Raw genomic sequence first — 23,786 nt, 5'->3', positions numbered from 1 at the left:
GATTGACCAAAATAATTTTTTTTCCAAGTATCATGTATATCAAGTATCTGATGATGATACTATTATCGGCCTTCCCTATAATCTCATCACCATGTGACCTCCTCCTTCCCGGTCACACTAACCTAAACAACCCTTGTGGGCCGCACTGTATTCCAAGGACACAGCGCTTTATACACTAAATGGATTCCTGCTTTTATTACAATGAGTCCCAGAGCATCCATTAAACGTCTATCATCACTGCGCATTGTTCATAGCTCAGCGTGATTGATGTCCGCATTATGTGGCCAAACGTATTACACAAGGCTCAAAACCCCAACATGCATCCCGTGCTTTCCAGTAAGATGGGGGTTTCACAGAGGCAAATTTACACAAATGCGGTTCTACGGTGAGCTATTTGCGTACTCGATCACCCTAGAGGGCAAAAAAAAAAACTTTGCATTATGCTGTGAGTGGAAATCACTTACACAGATGGAATAAAAAGCAAACAAAAGCAGAAGTTCATTAAAGTCAGGCTGTTAAATAAGTGGCGTATACGCGAATTGTGCCCTGCGTTGGTTGACAGACACTAACTTAAAGCTAATAATAGCTAGTAGTCTCACATTTCAGAACAGACTGCCAACAAGAAACGGCATTCACGAGTTATTTTATTTTCATAATGTGACAAATAACAGAGTGGAAAGAAAAGCGAAAAGTAAGTGTCCCGCAGGTGGTTACTTCAGAAGCTTAGGTGACGTCAACCTAGAAAGTAGCAAGCGCAAATACACCTTTTTTTTGTTTGGGAAAAGAAAAATGTCATATGAAAATAAGTTGGCAAATTACTTCAATGGAGTTAGACTAGTTAACATGTGCATATATAGGTATATCATTTTTTTTTACAGCATTTATTCATCTAAAAGCTGGCATAAGGCTACTCTGTGCCATTTTAAAACATAAAACGGACAAATTAGCAGCAGCTCTGACCCTCTTTAGCTTTTATTATTGAAGTATACAGTTGGAACTGCTTTGTAAATGCATTCGTGCCACCTCTGAGCAGCACCGGTTCACTCATATTTTTCAAAATATCTTCTGCTAAGTACAAAAAAGAAACTTGCACAGGTTTGAAACAACTTGAGGGTGAGTAAATGATGACCATTTTCATTTATGTGCCAACTTTCCATTTACTCTATGCAAAACGTATACCACAAAGGCGGCTCAGAAACGCTCCTGAAGTTAGAAAGGTGCTACTGATGTTGTGGTAAGTACCGTACCTATATATTCAAGCTAAACTCATATTAATTTAGAATGCGAATGTTAAAAACGTATTAATACGTCTATAAAATAATGTATAACGCTACATTATGCAAGTATTTTCATTGTTACTTCAAATCAGCTATTGCTTATAACTTATATACTGTAAAGTGTCCACAGGCAGAAAATGGTTCCAGCCATTCCAGCACTGAGATCGGTGATTGGAGCTCAACACCCGCCTCCAACCAATCAGATTCGCTCTTATTGCTTCGACAAAACAGATCTGCACACGCTAAGTGCTTTTGAAAGGCAGGGCCCCATATGGCCTTGTATCATGTTCAGTGGTGTCTTTACCCACTGACCCCAGGTCCCTCGGGGGCCCACGGGTTAATGAAAGGGGTAGATCAGTGGTCCCCACGGGCCTGTCTGTCTGTCTGTCTGTACGCCCCAGTCCTATTTTCCACTCCCCAGCCATATGCCTTGGAGACATGGCACAAAGATGACACATGGGCTTAAACATGAGCTCTCGTCATCTCTGCCACCAACTGTCTCGGGGGGCACCGCGGGCCTAACCAATATACCCAAATACATACACATAACACCAACACACAGGGACACACATGTGACACCTGGAGGGCAATTAGACCACATGTCGCCCCAAGTGTTTACCTAAAATACACCGCCACCCTGCTGCTTCCCACGATGCAACGCTCTCCCGCTGCAATCGCGAAAGAAAGCAGAACGAATGAGATGCGCTTTCGAAAACACGGATAACGACAAAAAAAATGAAAATCCCCGAATGTTTGTTTGTCAACATGCCTAATGTGGCAGCAGACGCTGTTTTTCCACCTTCGCTCGTAACAAAATTTTCAACTCGAAACTTGAAAGAAGAAACGTGTTTTGCAAGATGTTATGAAAACTAATGGGGCAAATTCAAATAAGGCGTCTTTGTGATGCAGCCCACTTGGTTTGCTCATTTGCAAGGCAAAATCTCAGCATTAAATTCTTTACAAAGACAAAAAGGCCCCCGGGCTAGTGCAGAAACATCTGGTGCTAAACAAACGTTTCAGCGTTCATTTGTAATGTACACGGCTTGCTACAAGAGTGAGCTGTTAAAATGGCTGCAGTGTAAATTGGCTCCATCAAGACAATAACGCTACACCTGCTGAGAACACTGGCTGTTAGAGGCAGTGAGACTGAAGCATTAATCCGACTGTGACAGGTAAAATACATTCAAAATACACCGGACTTTGAAAACGTACACAAAACTAGCTGATGCTAAAGGCTGTTCATTTGTCAGAGCCACTTCTATTAAAAAAAAAAAAAATTAAAGCACTAATGTAGCTTGTAAATACCATTAAAATTACTGCCGAAACATTTGGTAGCAGCACCATAATGCATTAAAAATGTATCGCTTTGACATTCGTCTACCGTAGTCTTACACGGCAAACCAAGGTACCTCCGAAGATTACAGTAGTGCTGCTGTATTCTGGTACGTTACCAAGAAAACTATAGTACTGTGGTTTTTGGGAATGTACCGTGGTGCTACCATATTATTCCTTGCATAAAAAAAAATTAAATCTTAGCATACACAAATATTATGCGACAACTGTTTTCAACAGATAATAACAAATCATACTATTACAAGGATTTCTGAGGTATCAAGGCAATGCAATAATAAAATTCAACTTTAATACAACATAAATTATATTTTAAGATACAATCGCGTAGAAAACTACTGAAATTGTAATAATATTGCACAATAATTCACTGTATTATTAAATGTAGACTTGGTGGGCATAAGAGCAATTTTCATTACAAAACGAAAATGAAAATTGATTAAATATTATTTAACAAAACTACGTTAAATATATGAACAGAGGTGTATATATATTCTGAAATTCATATTAATGACGATTTAAGCTATTTTCAAGAATACTTGAAAATAGTACTACGAGTATAGAATACTCCTACGTGCAACATCACGGTTCATTTAGATACCTTTCTCAGTCGTTAAATAAAAACAGTTTAATTAATTGTCGAACAGATCACAACCCGCTACATGAAAAACAATACAGTTCATTTGCTATTTTTAATAGAACACTACAACCTGTTAACGCCTCTTGCAGAGATATTTTCTGAGTGTGACATTCACACTACACAATGACAGCTGATTAAAACCTACGGTTTAAACAGGACACTCGAGATGCCACATATCCCTTTAATTAAATAAGACACAGTTATCACCCAAGACGTGGCTACAGGGGTGCTAATTCTTGCACTGTTAAACAAAAATGAAAATATTTCTGATCTGTTCCAATCCCTTCTCCTGCATATTTTCCATTTTCCATTCAATAACGCCAATGAGTCACTTATAAATACTCAATAATAAAACTCATTTTTATTACTTGTTTTAATAGCTATTCAAAGTTTAGTTTAATTTGCAGCATACTGGTGATTTTTAAAATGACGCAAAGTTTTAAAATATCATTTTTATTCTTTTCTTTTCAGTGTTTCTTTCTGCATGTTACATCTTCGCACCAGTAGGTGGCAACGAGCATTTACTCAAGTCCTTATGAGTTGAATCATTGAGTCATTTATTCAAATCATTCATTCAAATACACTCATTACATCAGAAACTTAACAACCGAGCCATTGAATCGTTAACTCAACTGATTTGTTCATTAACACATTTATCGCGCAGACTTTAGATCTTGCCAGGCTCCCATAGTTTGACCACAAAAGGTCAAACTGGAGGCATTGACCTGGGATTGCTTCAGACTGAGGGAAAATGTGTGAGTTTGTCTTTAGAAAGACACAAATACTTGTCTTTCCTGATGTTTTTGGGATGTCGCCTTAAATTACCACCCACATTTGACACATGTGTGTATCCAAGGGACAAATATTCAGCCTTGAATTATTAAAATTTTTCAAATCCTGGTTGTCTTTCCATTGTTTGGTGCTTTTTATCCAGGACTGAATCAGCAAGCTCAGACAGACATCAACAGAGCAAATGAACTAGCCTGCGATGATGTCCGAAACATCGGGCAGAATTTAAAAACATAATCTGGAGAGTAAAAAAGATGGCAGGCGTGACAGCATCCTACATTGCATGCTGGGATACACTACATATGTGGTAACATGACCTGGATTTAAAGCTGCATAATCTGTCAAAACACTGACACATGGCGTGCTATTTCTACACATGGACGCACAAATAAAACACTCTCTCTGTCATTCTGTTGTGAATGTGATGTAATCCTCACAAACACTGCCTGATGACACAAACATACAGAACAAAGTCTCCCTTGCAAAACTACCACAGTTATTACAGTTTCGATAAATCAGTCAATAAAATAGAATTATATTACAATCCACCATTATAAGAAAAAACAACTGCGACTACTACTAATAATATGAAAACATAGAAAAAATCCCAAAACAAACCAAAAGCAAAAATCAAAGTAAGTAACAATCATATATCCAATGGATACACAGTATTACCATGGTACTTATTAACATACAATAATAAGCTACTAGAAGCATTCATAACCCCTTTAGTTCCATTTTTTGTAAGAAATATCTTTAAAACACCATAGCATTAAAATTGCACACTATCACTATACCGCAGTGCACAAAAACTATTTGTAAAGGAAATTGTGACTACGGAAATCATGGTTACCAATCTTTGCAATGACTTTGTGTCTGCACAAAAAAGTGCAAATATTATTTAAAACTACTACAGCAGGAGATCAGCTTGACAGCAGTGCATTAGGAGGACTAATCGTCAATAGAAGCTTGAGGATGGAGGGAGAGAAACCCACAGAGAGTGTGTGTCCCTAACTGAGCCACGATCTTGACCTTGGGTCACACCGCGTTCTCTTAGCAGCTCAAGTGCAGTCGTCTCACACTCTCAAAGCAATGATGTCAGCTGAACAGAAGGGGAAAAACTCTAAAGTGTATCTGGAGATTCTCAACACCTCATTTATTGCCTCTGAGGAATGGACGTCCACAGTGGGGTCTGTTTTCCTTTTCCTGGGCTCATTTATAATAAAGGCAAAGAGAACAGAGTCGGTTGGGGCTACTGATTAGTATGAGTTCAAGGAATAACAGATGTAACACACACACACACACACACACACACACACACTCACAGAGGTGAAGTGACCCCGTTGCTGAGCCCAGACCACACACACTTGTTCTCTGGCTCCGTGGAGTTTGATCTGTCATCAGGACTATTGTGGCCTGCTCTGGACGTGCTCCCTCTGGCCTGGAAGACACTAATGAAAACGAGCCAAAACAAATGGGAAAAAGTCGTTTTCTGCGTGTGTGTTTGCTTCTCAGGAGCGTGCGTGTGCATACATCTGCTGGTTTGCGTAAACTCGAGTCAATGGGGGAAAGCCTACTTTGACACGGGCCTGTGCAAGAGGCCCTGCTATGATTTATTAAAACAGCCCTGGTCTTCCTGCTTCCTATTCTTTGTTTACTGCTGTACAAGCAAGTTATCTCAACCGATCCGGGTTCATTTCCATAACTACTAATCATATCTGCTTCTCTGATAGGCCTTGCGAAGATAAGCTCGGCTATCTTGAGTAGACGTTGAAGAGGATCAAAGAAAAGCTGTGGGATGCTAAGCTATGCTAACAAGTGATTTTCCTAACAAAACAAAAGAACGCTTCTGATGTACATGCAGTATTTTGTTACTCATAGTACAATAAACCTGAGATAACGTTCTATTTTGTGAATATCGTGTTCAAAATACCATGGTTCAGTAGTATTTACTGTGTACTATGTACTGTACCATGGTGGAACCACGGTATTTGTGGTACTGCTACTACATAAATGGCATTTTACATTTAATTTTGTTCGTTTGTTTATTCATTCATTCAATCAATCATCTATTCATTCCATGCAATAAATTCCAGTGCCATGTAAATAACAACCAAGTACCAATTTTTCAGCTGTGGCACTTTTTTCTTAGTCCTGCGCAATAATACTATGCATTTTTGTCAGCAATGATTGTTACAATGGTAAAAAGTGTCCAAAAGGGGTAAAAAGAAAGATTTAAAATTATTTTAACCATCGCACGACCCTACTCCAGTTCACATTCTAATTTCAAACTTTGAAAATGTCAGGCTTTGAAATGTTTCACATAAATATGGGGAGCATTTCAATGGCGGCATTGAATTTCAGTGCTAGCGTTCAAATGGGAAACTCAATAGCGCCAAGGCGCACTGTGAGAAAATTAAAGCCCGCCACTCTTTCTACAGCTGCTTTCTTGAATAGTGTTGAGCAGCTCGAGCTGTTTGGTGAAATTCAAGATACGCTTGTGAATAAATATTCTGAATGTATGCCAGCCGGCCAAAGCAAACTCGTACTGACAAGTGTGTTCATGCCTCGCTCGTTCTTTCTCTCATTCTCTCTGACGGTCTCTATAATTTGTAGCTTTAAGGATAACTTAAAGGCTTTAGCAGAGTGCTTCATATAACTGAGAGCAGTGTAAACCATGTACTCTGAAGAAAGATGTGTGACTGCTTTTTGTTTGATCTGAACATGAATCATAGATGTTACAAAGCTCCAATTCACTACGATGGAGTAAATTGATGAAAATCACTACGATGGTCTGCCTAGTCCTTTTGAGGGCTTCAACTCCAGAATAAAGGGCAAAAAAAAAAAAAAAAATCCAAATAATATATACAGAACGTAACGTAATGCAAAAAGTAAATACATTGCACTGATAGCAATATAATCACTGCATGTCAGTCAAGTCAAATTCGTGTAGCATTTTCCAAAATAAAGTTTTAAATATTTTATATTTAAAATATATTTTAGGATATTTAAAATATCCTAACATGTTAGTGCCTAAAAGTTCGATTTGACAAATCAAGAAAAAATTGAGCAAATAGTATGAATGGTGGACATACTCGTATATATTTAGCTATATATAATGAGCTGGATGAAAATACAGTAACATTTTGTGATGTAAAAAAAAAAAACAGGTTATTGTGATTTGCTATATATATAGTCAGGAATGTTGCAGTGGTCGGCGTCGCTTTGATCTGATTGCTTTTTCACTGCAAAATCACCAGTTTCGGTGGAAAAAATTGCATCCAAAAAATGTCAAAATTTGCAAGCAGTTTAACAATGGCTATTTCAATCAATTCACACCTAGATTTTCTTCCAGAAACGCTCACAGTGCTCACAGACAGAGGCACAGAAGGAGGCACTGCTGTGCCAGAGATCCCTCTTGAGATACTCCCCTCAGGCCCAGAGGAACAGGAGTCGTCTGAGATATTGTATCTCTCCCAGGACAGAAGCAGAGCTCCTTACTGAAAATGAATGTCTGGGGAGAATCAGTGGTGCCGAGGGCACTCCGTTAAATGGAAATGCATGGCAAGGTCGTCTCTTTCTATTCATCTCTGTCCTCCATGTCAGCCACTGAATCGGCACTTCAGCAATATTTTGCAGAGAGCGAGAGGAAGACACGCGGTTTACCAGCTTTCCATCACTCCAGAGAAGATGGGTGGATGTCTCGGGATGGCATTCGGAGGAGAAAAGTGTCCCCTTCCCCTGAGAAGCATCCGTCACTGACATTCTTGATAGAACACAGGAAACAGATCGACTTTCTCCTTAACGCCGATCAATCCCAAGACTGTCCTGCTCTCAGAGGGAACATTTACAGCAGGCAGTAAAGAAGGCCTTTGGGGCCCAATTGCATCCAGTAATCCTGCTAAGTGAGCTATATTTCCCTCCTTCTAGTCTGCTATTAGACAAGCCAGGTTCATAAATACTGCAGTTAATCTGGAAGCCGCAACCTCAGCCTGAGGAGGTAATATGAGAGGGCCACAAGGCCACAAAGACGTGAAACCATCGCTGATGCTGGAGAGTGACTGTGGACATATCTGGACATACACGAATCACGCTACTACACGACACGCTGCGAAAATCCCACTCCCAGAGGCCTGTGATCCATTAACGGGCTCCAATTTGGTAAAGAATCTTTAACATCTTACCGTACAGAATAACGGCTCGTGCAATTTGCTTTCTGAATAACAAATCATGCATAAATGATCTCACTAGGACAATTATGAAATCACAAAACTACCAGACAAAAAGATAAAAAAATTAATAAAAAATATAGGGTATCAGAACATGGATTAATCTTCACCTTGTTTACGGTTACAGCGAAAATATGTTATTGGTATTACATTTTGGAAAATACATTTCTAATTGTAATTTCAATTCACAATTCCAGTTTCATGATTGGTTTAAGACCAAAACGGTGATTAAATCCCACCATATTGTTTGTGCTTCATATAGTTGTATTTCAAAGGTTATTTAATAGAAAGTGTTGGTTGGACAATGTGCAATGTCTTTAGTGAGGTTTTTTTTTTTTTAAGTAATGAATGCTTTTAGACAGCAAGCATGCATTAAACTTATCAACAATGACATTAAAGACAATACATATTAAAAAGTTTAAACCCTTACATAAATTTAAAAAATGCATTATGGTTAAAAATATTAAGCAGCATAACTTTGCTTAATACTGATAATAAGAAATGTTCATATAGATCAGCTTATATATAATATGACACTGGAGACTAGAACTTCAGTAAAGTCAGAAATAAAGTGCATTTTAACGGGAAACGGTTATTTTAAATTACAATAATATTTATGCAATTATTGATTACATTTTAGTATTTTTTTTCTTTTTTAAAGCATAAGAAATTTCTTTAAAAAAAAAAAAAAAATCTTACCCACTTTAAACTTTTGAACTGTAGTGTACATTCAGCAAAAAATCCACAAGTTTCATTTGTCCACTAGATATATAGAGGGCCATTCGATATGAGAAACAACGACCTGCCTGTGCAGTTCTGCTAAGATAAAATAGAGGAGCTCCTCTTTGTGTGTATCTAATGGCTTTTATGAGCTACAGGCGGCTGCGATGTAGCTGCTGACAGCCAAGAGGGCTCACATCTACCTGTTCTATTTCCCAGCCATAACCTATCCTTCCCCACTCTTTCATTCGGGAAATCGTACATCAAAATGTCTCCCGCAAGCCTAAGCGCTCCTCGGGCGATCCTCCATCATACATCTACCAGAAGGCCAGCACTCTTTATCAAACCATCAAGGCCAGAGGTCAAGGACTTCATCCCCCACAATGCTTTTCACCTCGAGGCAGGCTGTCAAGAGGAGTCTGACACCGAGGCCAACTGCTCGTGCTCAGTGGCAGGCCAATGGGGAGAGGTCTCGGTCTCGGTGTCCATGGAAACACCGCTAGGTTTCTGCTTCCAGTTCTTTTTTTTTCACGGTTTCTTGAAATGCATCACAGGAGCTCAAGCAAAGGTGCGCGTCTCATGCGGTATATTTAACTCCGTAAAGTGCTAATAAAAAAGTAGCTGATGACAGATTCTAAACCGAAGCCGCTGATTAGCCGACAGATGGCCAACGTACGCACAGATAATGAAATTAGAGTAAATTAACCCCAAGCGCCGAAGCAGTCAGGTGCGGCACTGACGTTATGAACTGATAGATAAACATTGTAAACAAGCGATACGCTGGTCTATTAAACAGTGCTACACAAATACCTAAAGTGTGCCGGTCCAAATTAGTAAGGTCATCAAAGCCGTAACAGTGGATAAGGCGCATAAAGGACTTCTCACACCGGCAGTGATTTGAGCAATGCGACAAAGAGGATTTAAACTGTATGCAATAGCGATGCTGATAGCAGGGCTTAGTTGAGAATTCAGGAGTGATCTGGCAACGCCATGAAAAAAAAAAAAAGCGTGAAAATTTAATTTAGGAAGCAAACAATGTACAGAGCAACTAATTTGGCGCTAGGTGCGAACTAGGTGCTCCTATTATTATAAAAAAATAAAAGTCACCGTGGATATAATATAATGCTATATTAGCATCAAAGGGAGCACAGGTTTTCTATAGCTTTTTTTGAAACCGATCTAAATATATTCATTGACCTCCGTTTTTGAGTTGAAGTATTACTTGCGCAACATTCCAACCGAAAACGCGATAAGCACGGCCTTCTATAGATAAGTTTCAAAAAGAAACAAAAAGCTGGCAAACAAATTTAACGCTGTATTTGATAGTAATTTAGCAAGTTTTAGTGCAATACCAGAAAATTCTCTCTGGGTCTGAACTAGAACAAAACATCGGGGGTTAAAAAACAATTACGATCATGCAAATGCAAGCAAGAAACCCTGTAGCCATTTCTAGCTCGTATGTGCGAGGCTTCCTGTGTCAGCTGCTTCCAAAAAACAGTCCGTTGCCGTTTTAATCTGGTATGCGTCGTCATATCATTTTAATTCATTATTGTAATTATAAACACACTGGTTTGTTAGCTAACCTGTGTCGACAAACACGGCGGATATCATCCCTGCCATTTTACGGTCTCATTTGCGATGATTGGAATACACTGTACTCATTACGTTTGGTTGGGGAGGGAAAAAAAATACTTAACCTTTAAAATCGGATGTGCTCAACGGGTTTGAATACATCTACATTTCCCAATGCGCAAAAAAGACAAAAAAAAGGCTGCAAACAAAAACACAAAAAAGAAAAAGTTACAAGATTGATATGTGCATAATACATTAACTCAGTGCCGTTAATAAACTAATAATGAGCTACAAATTGACACGTAATTATGCATTTCCCTTTTTAATTAAGAGAGAGCGACGCTAGTCTATATCAAAATATACAACATTTTTTTTCTTATCAGGAAGAGAGCAAGAAATACTGCGAGAGGAAAAAAGAGAGAGAGAAGTGAAGCATAAAGAGTGTGATGTTCCCTCTGACAGCGCAGCCGTGCTCGTTAAACCTTTTCTTTATCTCTTAACAATCGCTCTAATTATGTTCATTGAAGGGGGCCAATTAATCCTGCATTGTCAGGCCCTGCGGCTAAGTGTTTCTCCCACATCCAGAGGAATCTGCAATTAACACAGCCAAATTTATTTAGTGACACTTCTCGGCTTTTGACTCCCTCCAATTATCCCTAATCAATGCTGCAGAGTGCTGGCGGGGGAGCAGGCAGGTCGCCCTCATTTGTTGAGCGAGGAATAAGTGCGCCGAGCCCTCGGCCTCCGAAGGCCAGACGTGTCAGAGGAGCGATGACATGAGCCTGTCAGACGTTAAGCAAAGCCTAGCGAGAGAGAGAGAAAGAGAGAGAGAGAGAGAGGGGATTTCTCACTCTATTAGCAGCTTTACCAGCCTCAGCAGATCGATAGACGTTGAACGACGTTATCTACTTTAGTGGATATTCAACTTGTGCGTCACCATAGGAGAAAAGAGAAAAATAACGATTTTAATGATTGCTAAGAGAGAGCTGGGAGGAGCGAGAGGGCGATTAAAGAAAGCGGTAACACTTTACAATGAGGTGTCATTTGTTAACATTAGATGATGTGTTAACTAATATGAGCAATGCACAGTGTATATTACAGTTTGTTCAGAGTGCATTAACTAAGATTCATAAATGCTGTAGAATTATTGCTCATTCTTAGTTCTTGTTAACTAATGTTTCTACTAATGTTAACTAATTAGCCTTATTGTAAAGCGTTACCAAGGAACTGCATATACACACATTCAGACTTAACATTTAGTTTAGATTTTGCTTTTGGAAAAAAGAAAAAACGTCTCTAATGCTCACCAAAGCTACCATTTAATAAATACAGTAATACTGTAATACATTTAAATTTAAATGAGCTCTTTCTATTTTATTATACATAACTATTCTTGTGATGCAAAGCTGAATTTCCAGAGATATTACTCTAGCCTTCTGTGTGAGATGATTCTTTGTAAATCTTTCTAATATGCCAATAAAATGTTGCTCAAAAAATATGTCTTATGACCAAAAAATTTAAATAATAAATAATAAAAAATAAATAATAAAAAGCATGGTGCAAAATATAATATATGCATATAAGCGTGGTGCAAAATTTAATATATGCATATAATTCAGCCATGATACACTGCACCAGTAGTATTTAATAAATAGAAACTTCTAAAGAAGGACATTTATTTGTGACATTGTTTTAATCAATTTAAAGTATTCAGACCTTTAACTTTTTTTCCCTCCCAAAATCAACTAATAGCGCCCTCCCCTCTAAACAATTATAAACTATAATATTGTGGTCAATAAAACAAAATGCATTAGAATTATAATTATGACAATGTGTAAAAAACGGTAACAAATGACCGTGAACGGTAAAAAATGTTTAGGTTTTTTTTTTTTTACTTATTTCTGTCAGTCTGAAATGTCACTGTTAAGGCATTGCTGTAGATTGTGATCAGAATGTAAAGTGATTTATCTTCTTTCCAGTTTTATTCATAATTTCATAAACTGTTAAACTAGAAGAACTCAGATTAACTTCAACTTGAAACAGCTTGCTACCCCGCTGCCCAAACATTTTAGTTTAGCCAACTATTAAGTTATTAATGTTAATATAAGTGACGACTGGAATATTTTAGTTGACTAAACTAAAAAAAAACAAGTTGTAATTTACTCCTATTTACATACTGCATATTGATATACCATTTGATGAACCAGTATGCGGTATATAAACGCAATTACCATATTTCCATTGATTCCTTTAAATATCCGTAATGTATAAAACTCACTGTAGCTTTCATTTCATGCAATATTCATACCAAGTGTGCTTTGAAACCCTCGCGTAGTCGTAAAACAAAGCTCTGACACTTTTGCGCTAACCTGAAACATTACCAGAGACGAACGCCATGGTCGGAAGGCGGCTTGTGCTTCGGAACGTGAACTGATCACACAAACACTCCTACGCATGCGATACACACACATGCGCAGCGGAAAAGGGTCACCTCTAGCATCTGACAACTCAACTTAACAGTGACAGACCCAAAAACAAGACAACGAATCTATTCAATCTCCTGGTAAGGACCTCCATGCGTCCGTCCGCTCCCACGCACACATATCCGACATGTCGCCTTTGCCTCAAATGAGGTCTTACCACATATTTAACACTTTAACCCGAATCTATATCCCTCCTCCCACTTCCTCCTCCCGTCTGGCAATAGCGCCGCCACACACGCCGCTTCTTGCTCTCTCGGTAATCAGCTTAGCTGCAGCCTGCTCGCTTGGCCGCCATCGCTAGTTGGACAAAACCACAATGTGAAGATCCCACCAGAGCCGGGCCTAACCTTCCAGCATTCACAGTATGCCAAGGGGCCTTCGTGACCGCCTCGGTCCCATCTGGGGGGCTCTTTCCCCTGGGACAGAAGCAGCGATACGCCCCCTCTGCCCGGTGAACCTCCGGGGAGGCTCTGGGGCTTTTGTTTGTGGGCTATCAGTCTGCGGCCCTTTTGTTCGGCAAATGACAGATGCCACATTGTTTGACATGTACACGACACACTTCGGATAAGGGTGGAGAGGAGGCTGGCGAGAGGGGAGGAGATAGAGGACGGGAAGAAAAGAGAAGGGGAGGAGAGAGGGAAAGGGCGCTTTGTGCCGCTGCCAGCTCTCAAAGCAGCCGTAATCCTCTTCAGCCCATCTATTGTCCCTCGAGCTCATAAAAGTGACATCACACTTAGGTCCGGATGACAAACGGCAATGCGTGACGCGAACACGGACGGCAACGCAAAAAAATCGGGCCTTTACGCGTCAGCAAAAAGGGATTCGGAGAAGCTTGAATCTGCAATCTAGTATTAAGGCAGGCAGATATAATGCTAAGTGAGGTACATTTCCCCTCACTGTATCTGTGTGCATTTTTACCAAAAAAGCAGCAATTTAAAAACATTTATCTGAAACTGCATCCTGATTGGTTTTGTGCGTTGACTAGTTGAAGTACTAGCTACACTTCCTTATATCAAGCACCACGGCCATATATACATCTAGCAGGCTTTATGCCTACAACACAAAAGGACACCATTTCCTGCCTCTGCAGTACATCGAGTCCTAGCGTGAAGACACAGTGCCCCCTGGTGGCCTCAAAACACTAACAGACCCATAAAAGATGTTCGTAGGCTACAGAGCTGCAGTACTCCCTTCCCCCACGTCGCACATGCGCTTCCTGTCCTCGCCGGCAGGGAGCAGTGGTGTACAGCGCACACAAAAGCACACACTAAGCACATCTGAGAGTCTCTGGTAAAGAACAGGCAGAAGGTGCTGATAGTTTGGCATTTCTGTGTTATGTAAGCGTGGCCCCCAGATCTGCGCTTACGAGCAGGTTAAGCTTTGTGGAATGAGTTTAATCTGATTGGTTTAAAGTGATAATCATCTTAAATGCATCTGAAAGCAGCTTTACTGGGTCAGAGGCACACAACTCAGAGGGAAAGTAAAACCTTAAGAGAGAGAAAACACACACACACACACACACACACACAAACTGGCTGGTAACCCAGTCTGTCAGAGCGGGTCTCACAGCACTGTCGGTTTTCTTACCCCTAAGTGGGCCTGTCAAAACAAACATAACCATGACAAAAGAGTAGAGAGAGAGAGAGAGAGAGAGAGAGAGAGAGAGAGAGAGAGAGCGAGAGAGAGAGAGCGAGAGAGAGAGAGACATAAAGAGAGAGAGAGAGAGAGAGAGACATAGAGAGAGAGAGAGAGAGAGAGAGAGACAGACATAGAGAGAGAGAGAGAGAGACATAAAGAGAGAGACAGAGAGAGAGACATAAAGAGAGAGACAGAGAGAGAGACAGAGAGAGAGACATAGAGAGAGAGAGACATAAAGAGAGAGAGAGAGAGAGAGAGAGAGAGAGAGACACATAAAAGAGAGAGAGAGAGAGAGAGAAGGAGCAAGGTTCTAAAACTGGTTAAAAATTAAATGTAGTGTATATGTGATTGTGTACTATGTGTACTATACACACACAACCTACATACATAAACAAGGAAACCATTTACCATAAGAGGAAACAATATTTGCAGTACACAGAGTGAAATGTATATGCATACACATGCTCAAATATAGTTCTTATCAATGTTGAAAACAGTTTCTGTGGCTTAGTATTTGTGTGCGAACCAAACAGAGACACTCCAAAGAATTTGGATAAGAACGTCTCGCAAAAAAAAAAGAAAGAAACGAACACTTTTTATTCAGCAAAAGAAAAACCTTTAGTTTTAAGCCAGTTACTCAGCGGGCATCTAAGAAAATAGCTGCCAGGGCCGTTATAATGAAAGGCAATTAGCATAAAAGCACAACTTCTCCCAGTTTAAATGCGGAAAGATCAAACATTTCTCCAAACATTTTAATAAATTAGCTTAAACGGGTATTACATTACGAAAACAATGGTGAATTGTGTTTTCTGTGTCAGACCGTATGTTAAATCACACACATTTGAGAATAAACCGACAGATGGTGCATCTATCGAGAACGCGATTGGTTCTTCAAGCTGTAAGGTGGGACTTCTTCTTATACACACCTTAATGAGGTTAGATGACACAAATGAAAATGAGGCTGTAAGAGATCGTTTTACAGTCTTTACAATGCCAGGCACTACATATATCACATGCTTGTGTTTCTACTTTTCATTCTCGTCAAAAAAAGCGCCATCCTGACTAAGTTCTATAACCACCAGCATTACAGGTTTCCCTTTAGAAATACTCTGAAGCGTCTCCTCCTCCTCGTATTGTTCAGCGTGTAAATCACCTCTAAAGCCACGCTATCGCAAAGAAACTTTACAGGAAGAAAGGTTACAGCTTTCGATGAGAACCGGAACCAGAAGCTAAACAGATAAAGTTTTTTTTTCCTCTACACATATAGAAACGTCAAATCTCAGGCATAAATAAAAACTGCTAAAGGAAACGGAGCGGGATGAAAGTGCACTTCTTTATTCGGGGGTTCGTCTTCTCTTCTACAAAACAAGAGAATTTTCACACTTTGGGTCTTCTGCATTACTCGGCGCTCGTTCTGTTGCGTAACCGTGAGAAATCGTCTCGTATCAGACCGGCGCTTCGAATGCGCGCTCTTGCCCGTTTCTCAGACTCTATCCGTCATAGTTTCTGGCCGTTGAGTACAGGCCGGGCGGCTAATTCACAACCTCGCGAGCGCTGCGCTGAGCAAATCCCTATCGTCAGACATCTGAGCCCGGGTGAAATTACAGCTCGCCCTTTCAGTCTCTCAGCTGCTATTAGACAAAGTGAGCGTTTGAAGAATGTGTCACATTCTGTAGGGCATAAATCGTAAGGGGGGAGGCCGTGCGATATTGAACCAATTTCAGCTTAAAAGGCCAGAAATGCCTCAAGTAAGCAATCCAGGAGAAAGATCTACTCAAGCAGGTACGGAAAACGGGAGCCGAGCATTGCTGCGTGTGCATTCATGGTTATTCTCAATTTTCTGTCCGTACTCTGGTACGGGATGTTCTGTTAATGGTAATGTGCAGCGAGCGCGGTATCCTTCGAGCTCAAACGCAGCAGGCCTACTGCGCGCGCCTCTCTTTAAAGCCATCGATTTGTTTGTTTCAGCGACAGGCCGCGCTAAGTTATTTTTACACGATAACTGATCTGCATGCAAATCGATAAATTGAGAAAAAGATGCCTGAGATGTTTCATGCACACATCGAATGAGTCGATTTGACAATTTTGCATACTGTATTTCGAATGTAAAAACCTTATTTGATTGCAACCCGAGATTCAATTTAACCAGGCTGAGCTGGTTTCTTCACAATGCGAACAGATTGCGTCTCATTCGCAAAACTATAACACCATTTTCCTGGCACAATTAACGTTAATACGAAACTACATTAGATAAATGTAAATAAACGACATTATCGGCAGATCTGATACCAACAGATTAGCTTAAACCGTTGGGCTTATCCTTGACTGGCTTACGCTTGATAAACTAATACTTGTTGTTTACATGAAATTGCGTGCTGCATAAAATACAACCAGCTGTACAAGTACAGCACAAAAAAGACTTCTTAATGAGTTTTCAAATAGACTTCTTGACTTGTTATCTAGTGAAAGCATATGATGAGCCTTTAATTTACTTGGAGAGCCACACTTACACACACACACACTGCACAAGATTTTCATAATTATTCCGAAGTTTTTATAGCATCTTGAATAAGTGTATTGTCTTACCGCACTTATATTTTCACTTATTTTCAGCTTATATACTGTATTCCCTCAAGTAAGACAAAGCGCACTCACATTAAGCCTTGTTTTCAGAGATTGCATCTTTAATATGTTATGCAGTGTTGCTTCACTTTAAGTAAATTCATCTCGCTCAATTTGTTTTATTTAATGATATAAGACACTCATTAAGAAAAGACTTTTTTGCATGTATATGTATATATATATATACACACGCACACACAAAAGGCCTTGGAAAAGCTGTTAAAGTTGGGGAAAAACATAATTCAGTCATATCACAAGTGAAGTGTGAAATTTCTGTGCCATTTGAGTCATCACAACAGAACTGCAAGAATAGCATCTGCAATTATTTTGCACAATTAACTGACGTTTCGATAGAGAGCATTAGAAAGAATCAACCTACAAATGGCTTGCTTATAGTTGCCTCTGCTGCAAGGTGAAAAAAAATGGCACGCTTCAGCTTTAAGAAGATTGTGTAAAGTTAGACACTTGTATCTAATCTGATTTGCCCTTTAGCTGGTGCTTTTGTAACTCAAGCAGAAGCTTCCAGTAATTACAAAGAGGACGGAGTAACTTGAGGTTAAGTGTGTAAGGCACAATGGCAATACTTCATAGATCACTTGCGGTGACCTACATGCATTTGGTTATCTGTTCATATCCTTAACAAACAGGTTACACGACCCAACGTACATACGAGTGGGAGATATTGGATCTGTAAAAGCATTTTCTCTCTTGTGAGCCGTGTCCTGGCCCTCAGCGGCGCTGTGGGTGATGTGCCCTGAGGGCTGATAACCTGAAGCCAGCATCATCTAGCGCATTAGAGAGCATGACAGTTACTGGATCAGCTGTGAGTTTAACTTCACATAATGGAGTTTCTGCCTTGAAAGCAGAAAGGAAAAGATTCCCTTCAGTTACATGAGCTCATCCTGAAAAGTCATGCAGTTTCGTGCATCTGGGTGTTCGGTGGGTGCTCTCTCGCTCTCGGTCTCTCCCAGAGCGGTATGAGGCCGTCAGTGCAAGATTTAATACTGATGCATCGGGGGCGATGACACTGGATCCAGCAACGGACCAACCGCTGCTAACATACAAGTGTGTGTGTCTAGTAAACGTCTAGTATGGCTGGTCTACTTGGCTATCAACATAGGTGATATAACTGATATAAACTAACAAAAAAAAGGTTATTCTGCTGATAGAAAGATCAGTAGAACGATAGAGAGACCGACGTGAATATAGATGGAACAACAGAACAGAGTGAACAACAGAAAGATAGACTAATAGATCAATGGAATGACAAAAAACGACAGAATGACATATTGACAGGTGTAATGGTAGAAAAAGTGACAGATAGAAAGATAAAAGGATAAATGGAGTTAGAGGTAGAAGGACAGAAGGATACATAGAACAACAGGAGGATAGATAGAATGAAAGATAAAATGATAGAACAATAGATAGAAGGCTAAAATAATAGAATGAGAATGATAAAATGAATAAAACGATATAAAGATAGAATGATAGCAGGACAGATGGAATGAAAGATAATGATAGAATGATAGATCAAAAGATAGAACGATGGATGGATGGATGGACAGAGGGATGGATGGATGGATGGACAGATGGATGGATGGATGGATGGACAGAGGGATGGATGGATGGATGGACAGAGGGATGGATGGATGGATGGATGGATGGATGGTCAGGTCCTGTGGCATAATGCATGCAGCACTGCATAGAGATCTGATTTCCTAAGAAAAAGCAAGCATATGACTGCAGCTGAATCAGAACACACTCCACTCACTCATGAGCTGCACGTGTGAGAAAAAAGTTGATATTTAAATGCTTTGATGAATCTGCCTTTAAGAGTGATCATGGGCTGTTTCAGAGACAGAAATCAAGCCGAGCTGTGCATCAAAAGCCCCGACACGCTGATCAGAGACATGCTGTGTGTGTCCCTCTGCATCTCTGCAGCGAGGAAACAAACACACACACACATACACACACACCAGCGGCCCATGCGCATTCACAGTCTCTCCCCGTCCAGATGGCTGCTTTGTGGAGAGCCTTCCGCTCTGCAATTACAGCGATATGAAAGTGGTTTTCTTTTTTCCCCATTATTTCTGATCAGAGAGGGAAACGGAGCTGCCAGCGGGTGTATAAGAGTCTGATAGACGCCCACGCGGGCTAGAACACCCTGCATTTAAACGCGCTGCCAGTGAGAATGAACGCACAAAGGCCTGTGATCAGACAGAGATCCCATCTGGAGAGAAGCTGCTTTATATGCATTGGGCTACAGTGATGGAGGAGTCTTCAGGGGAGGGTAATCAGATGGCTCTGGGTGGAGGCAAGTGACTGACACGGGATGAACCGCGCTCTGTCTGTCCATTTTGCTTTAACTCTGGCCTGATAATATTGTATCTCTCCTCTTCGTGTCAGAAAGCTGTCCTTCCAGAAGACTCGGTATGAGTGACGGAAGACAGAGTGAGGAAGGAAAGAAGATCACGGGTTGGAGTTATGGCCTGTAGCTGTGAACACCAGGGGTGTAGAAACCACTATAACTACACTTTTAGAAAGTTTGTCACAGGCAGTTTGAGCAGACAGAGTGAGTGCTAGACAAAACAACAGTACATTTTCACATGTCGTTGTCTTTGTCTTACTAAATAGGTTTATCTTTAAGAATACTAATGCATTTATATAATATTTATAAAAATGCAAGGCCTTTATTCTTCGACATTTGTTCCTAAAAGCACACACCCAGGAATTCTCATTCTCACTGAAACCTGGTATCATAAGGATACGCTTACCTACCGTCCCTCGGGCTACTATGAAGTAATTGAGCCCTCAGTTAAATTAAGTACAGTCCATCACGGAGAGACTCAACAAGGAGTATCTGGCCAAACGTACTTGGTAAATTTCACTGCTGGTTAAAACTAAACTGAAATTGACATTTCAACCATTGACACGTATCTCTCCGCCATCTACATTCCTCCAGCAGAGTCCTCTCAGAATATCTGAACCACATCCAGACAGACATCAGCCATTTCCAGGCCCAGACGTAAACATATCTTTGGCCAAAACCCCCTGAGTCTCACAAAAACCTCCCACCAGGACACAATTTTGACAAAACTGACGAGCTTCAGGCCTGTACATACTGTACTCAACGGCTGGATCGGAGGGCACTCTCGGAAGTTCACTTGATGTTTAGGTCTTATAACACTAACACGGACCCGTCCTTCTTCAGTGCATTCACTGTCGAAAAACAAACTCCACTTTCTGACCATAAGCAACATTAATATTAAAACACATAATAACAACAACAACAACACAAAACATGTAAAATGTATAAACTCCAGCAGAGATACAAATGAAAGCTATTACATATATTTTAAATAGCAAAAAATATAGTCAACAAATGATCAACAACTAAATGCAGACATGAGAACAGAATTCTGTTCAAAAATAAAACAAACACACCATTTGACCAAAAGTGACCACAAGAAACAATCAATAAAACACGTTCTGGGTTATGTGGAATATGTGGAATTTCCAATATGTGGAAAACCACAAGACTGAGCAATAGAAGATATTTTTTGAAATATTATGAAATTATATGAAGAAATCCCACCAAAACAACTTGATGAACATAATCAGATCAAGCTAAGTATGTAAACACAATTAAAAGCTAACAAAAACCACTCGACTATCCAATTATGCAAGAAAAATGGACCCCTTTAGTAGTAGAATAGAACTTAAAACACAATGTCTTAAACCCAAGTCATGTTGGCTTTCTTCCAAATCACAGAACTGCAGCCCACAGTTACACCCTACACACCCAATCAATGAATGCGTAAAACATGTATTAGAATTTGCTCACAGACTTAAAATAATTTGACTGTATTTGGCAAAAAAAACAGTCTAGATGGACAGATATCCAACAGAATCCATAAACACACAAATCTGAAAAACTTAGCTAAAATTAGCAAGGAGAACACCCAATCATACATGTTGGGCAGAATTAGGCCGATTCTCATTGATTATTAATATGCAAAAACATATTTTTTTAAAGGTCTAAAATTACTAACCAGACTAACTCTACTACCACTAACCAGTCTCAGACCACCACTACTTCTCATCCAAAAAATCTAAATAAAGCTAATAATACATACCTGGAATACCGGGATCAACAAACAAAAACCCAAGGTAAATGACTATTCGACTGAACTATAACATCTAGTTATGAATTGGAAGACTATCTCAAGAGTATCAGAGACAGACCTGACCGAGTACAGGCTCAGTGAGAACAGGCCATCCGTAGAGACCAACAGACACAAAAAGAGCTGCTTACCCAGAGAGCAAAGTGTGTGCGCTCACTGCAAGACAGGACAGACATGCACTTTCTACTTCACTGCCACAAATTTAAATCAATAAGAGAAATTCACAAGCAGTATAAAAGGACTTTACAGTCATGACATAAAGGTGAATGTGTGTAACATGTGCTGTTGCTTGTGCACCACAGTGACCCTCAGTGTGCGTTCGATTGTGTTAAAATTACTGTACGCAAGTTTTTGACTCTTCTAAAGCCAAAAAAACAACGTGTTTGTAGATATTTAGGAAACGCGTTACATTCGCACGGCTGTTTGTCTGTAAAACAATGCTATAGCCAGTAATATGTGTTTCAGGGGGATGCAGTACCCATTTCAACCACTTTCATACTCCACTTATTAATGTAATAACATGTTTTTATGTAAAACGCAGCGTACAGCTGTCAAGGATCCGTGTTACGTTTACATAATTGTTTCTCTGAAAAATAACGCCATAGCCAGCAATTCTACATTTCAAATAATGTCAGGTTTTCTAATAGCATTTCAATCTTTTCGCGGTTGTGTTTTTTTGCCTATTGGAAATATATTATTGCTTACAGTCAATAAGGCGATTTTGAATTTAAAGTTGTAGACCGCACAAACCGAATGAAAGCTAGCTATTAAGATACAAAGACAGAACGACAGGCAGAAAGACAGACAGACCCTCCTCGTCCTGTACCATTGCGTTCGAGAAAAGCTACAAATGAGCCAAAACGAGCAAGAGAGAAAACGGACAGAGGAAGCGAGAGATGGTTATATTTGGTCTACTTGGTCATTAACAGCACGCTGCGAGGCTTAACCACAGCTCTAGACTAGTAATCTGTCAGACGCTGATGTACTGCTGTCACATTCATATGCGCACACCTCACTGGACCCTTCCAGACACTGCAGGCGTCCAGCAACGACTGCGACACCGCATTAAACCGGTCAACACCGGTCAAAGCCATCAACACTCAGGAACAGGTATAAGATCACGCGCCGCTGCCCTCGTCCATCAAGCTATCACTTCTCCTGCAGAAAGACGCGACAGACTCACTCGTTTGCTCTTCTTGGAGTACGTGTTCTTCAGCAGACGATCTTTCACCCGCTCCTGGTCTTGCCCCATGCTGGTGGCCAGATTGCCGAAGCCGTTCTCGTCTATGTCAGGGGTCACGTTCTCGTCGGCCTCCTTCTGTTGTTTCACTACAATATCCTCCCATTTCTTCTTTTCCATTTTAACCGAGACATTCTTGTTCTGAGGGGGGAGAAAGAAAAAAACAAACAGGACGAAATTAGAGATGTTATCCGTTTGCCCTGCAGGTTCACGGTATCGGTTCAAATGAAACGCAACAGCGACAAACACCTACTACAGAAGGAAGGATAAAACGGAGGAGGCATGGGAGTCGGAGGAAAAGCACAGAGGAGGAGAGGGAGGTGTAAAGGAGGCGAAAGTTGAGAAAAGGGGTGGAAATTAGCAGAAAGGAGGTACAAGTAGGAAAGGAACGAGTGTAGAAGATGTAGAAGATAAAGAAAGGATGTAAATAAGCAAAAAAGTAAACAAAGAGAAAAAGGGAGAAACGGAAAGGAGAATGAAGGCACTTCCATCTGTTTCATGTTTTGACTTTCCAGCAAGCCTGATATCATTCTCTGTTTCTACTCAATTATTGTGTGATTAAAACAAAGCCCGACAAGAAACACAAACAGCAAAATACTGTACAGCTCCGTAAACACGACCTTGCCTGTTTAAATGAACTACGGATATGTACAGTTTGACAAACACACGGCTTCACGGAGGCCCGTTTGCATCACGTATCAAAACTAATCGATGCATCCGAAGATGAAATTAAACAGAAAGACGGCGTGTGTTCTCTGTGCACTCTCGGTTAAACATACTGAATCAGAATTCCTCGTTTTGTTACACTGAAACATCAGCAATTTAAACCATGTTCATTCACTGAATATATTCAAACCTAAACAAACTGAATGAATGATTTATGTTTTAGATAACGAGAACATGCCCTTCTGTCCTTATCTCTGCCTCACTAGGGTAATATTCACCAGGGCATGCATTTCAATCAGCCTGTTTTTTTGTTTTTATAGTCTCCTTCATCAGACTCAAGGACATCCAGAGGACATAAAGCCTGAAATAGAAAAGC

The 23,786-nt window shown here is 40.1% G+C and overlaps 1 protein-coding gene across 16 annotated transcripts in view; it reads right to left on the bottom strand.

Moving 5' to 3' along the window:
• fbrsl1 (fibrosin-like 1) overlaps positions 1-23,786 on the bottom strand; it is a 258,303-nt gene that overhangs the window by 179,895 nt on the left and 54,622 nt on the right. For all 16 annotated transcript variants that reach the window (XM_043238878.1, XM_043238877.1, XM_043238879.1 and 13 more), the window contains exon 2: positions 22,688-22,885. In XM_043238878.1, coding sequence (XP_043094813.1) covers positions 22,688-22,885 — 198 coding nt within the window. The remainder of the gene's footprint in view (positions 1-22,687; positions 22,886-23,786) is intronic.

Source organism: Puntigrus tetrazona, chromosome 5 (genome assembly GCF_018831695.1).
Source record: "Puntigrus tetrazona isolate hp1 chromosome 5, ASM1883169v1, whole genome shotgun sequence".
NCBI lineage: Eukaryota > Metazoa > Chordata > Actinopteri > Cypriniformes > Cyprinidae > Puntigrus > Puntigrus tetrazona.
This window is presented reverse-complemented; position numbering and strand designations above follow the sequence as displayed.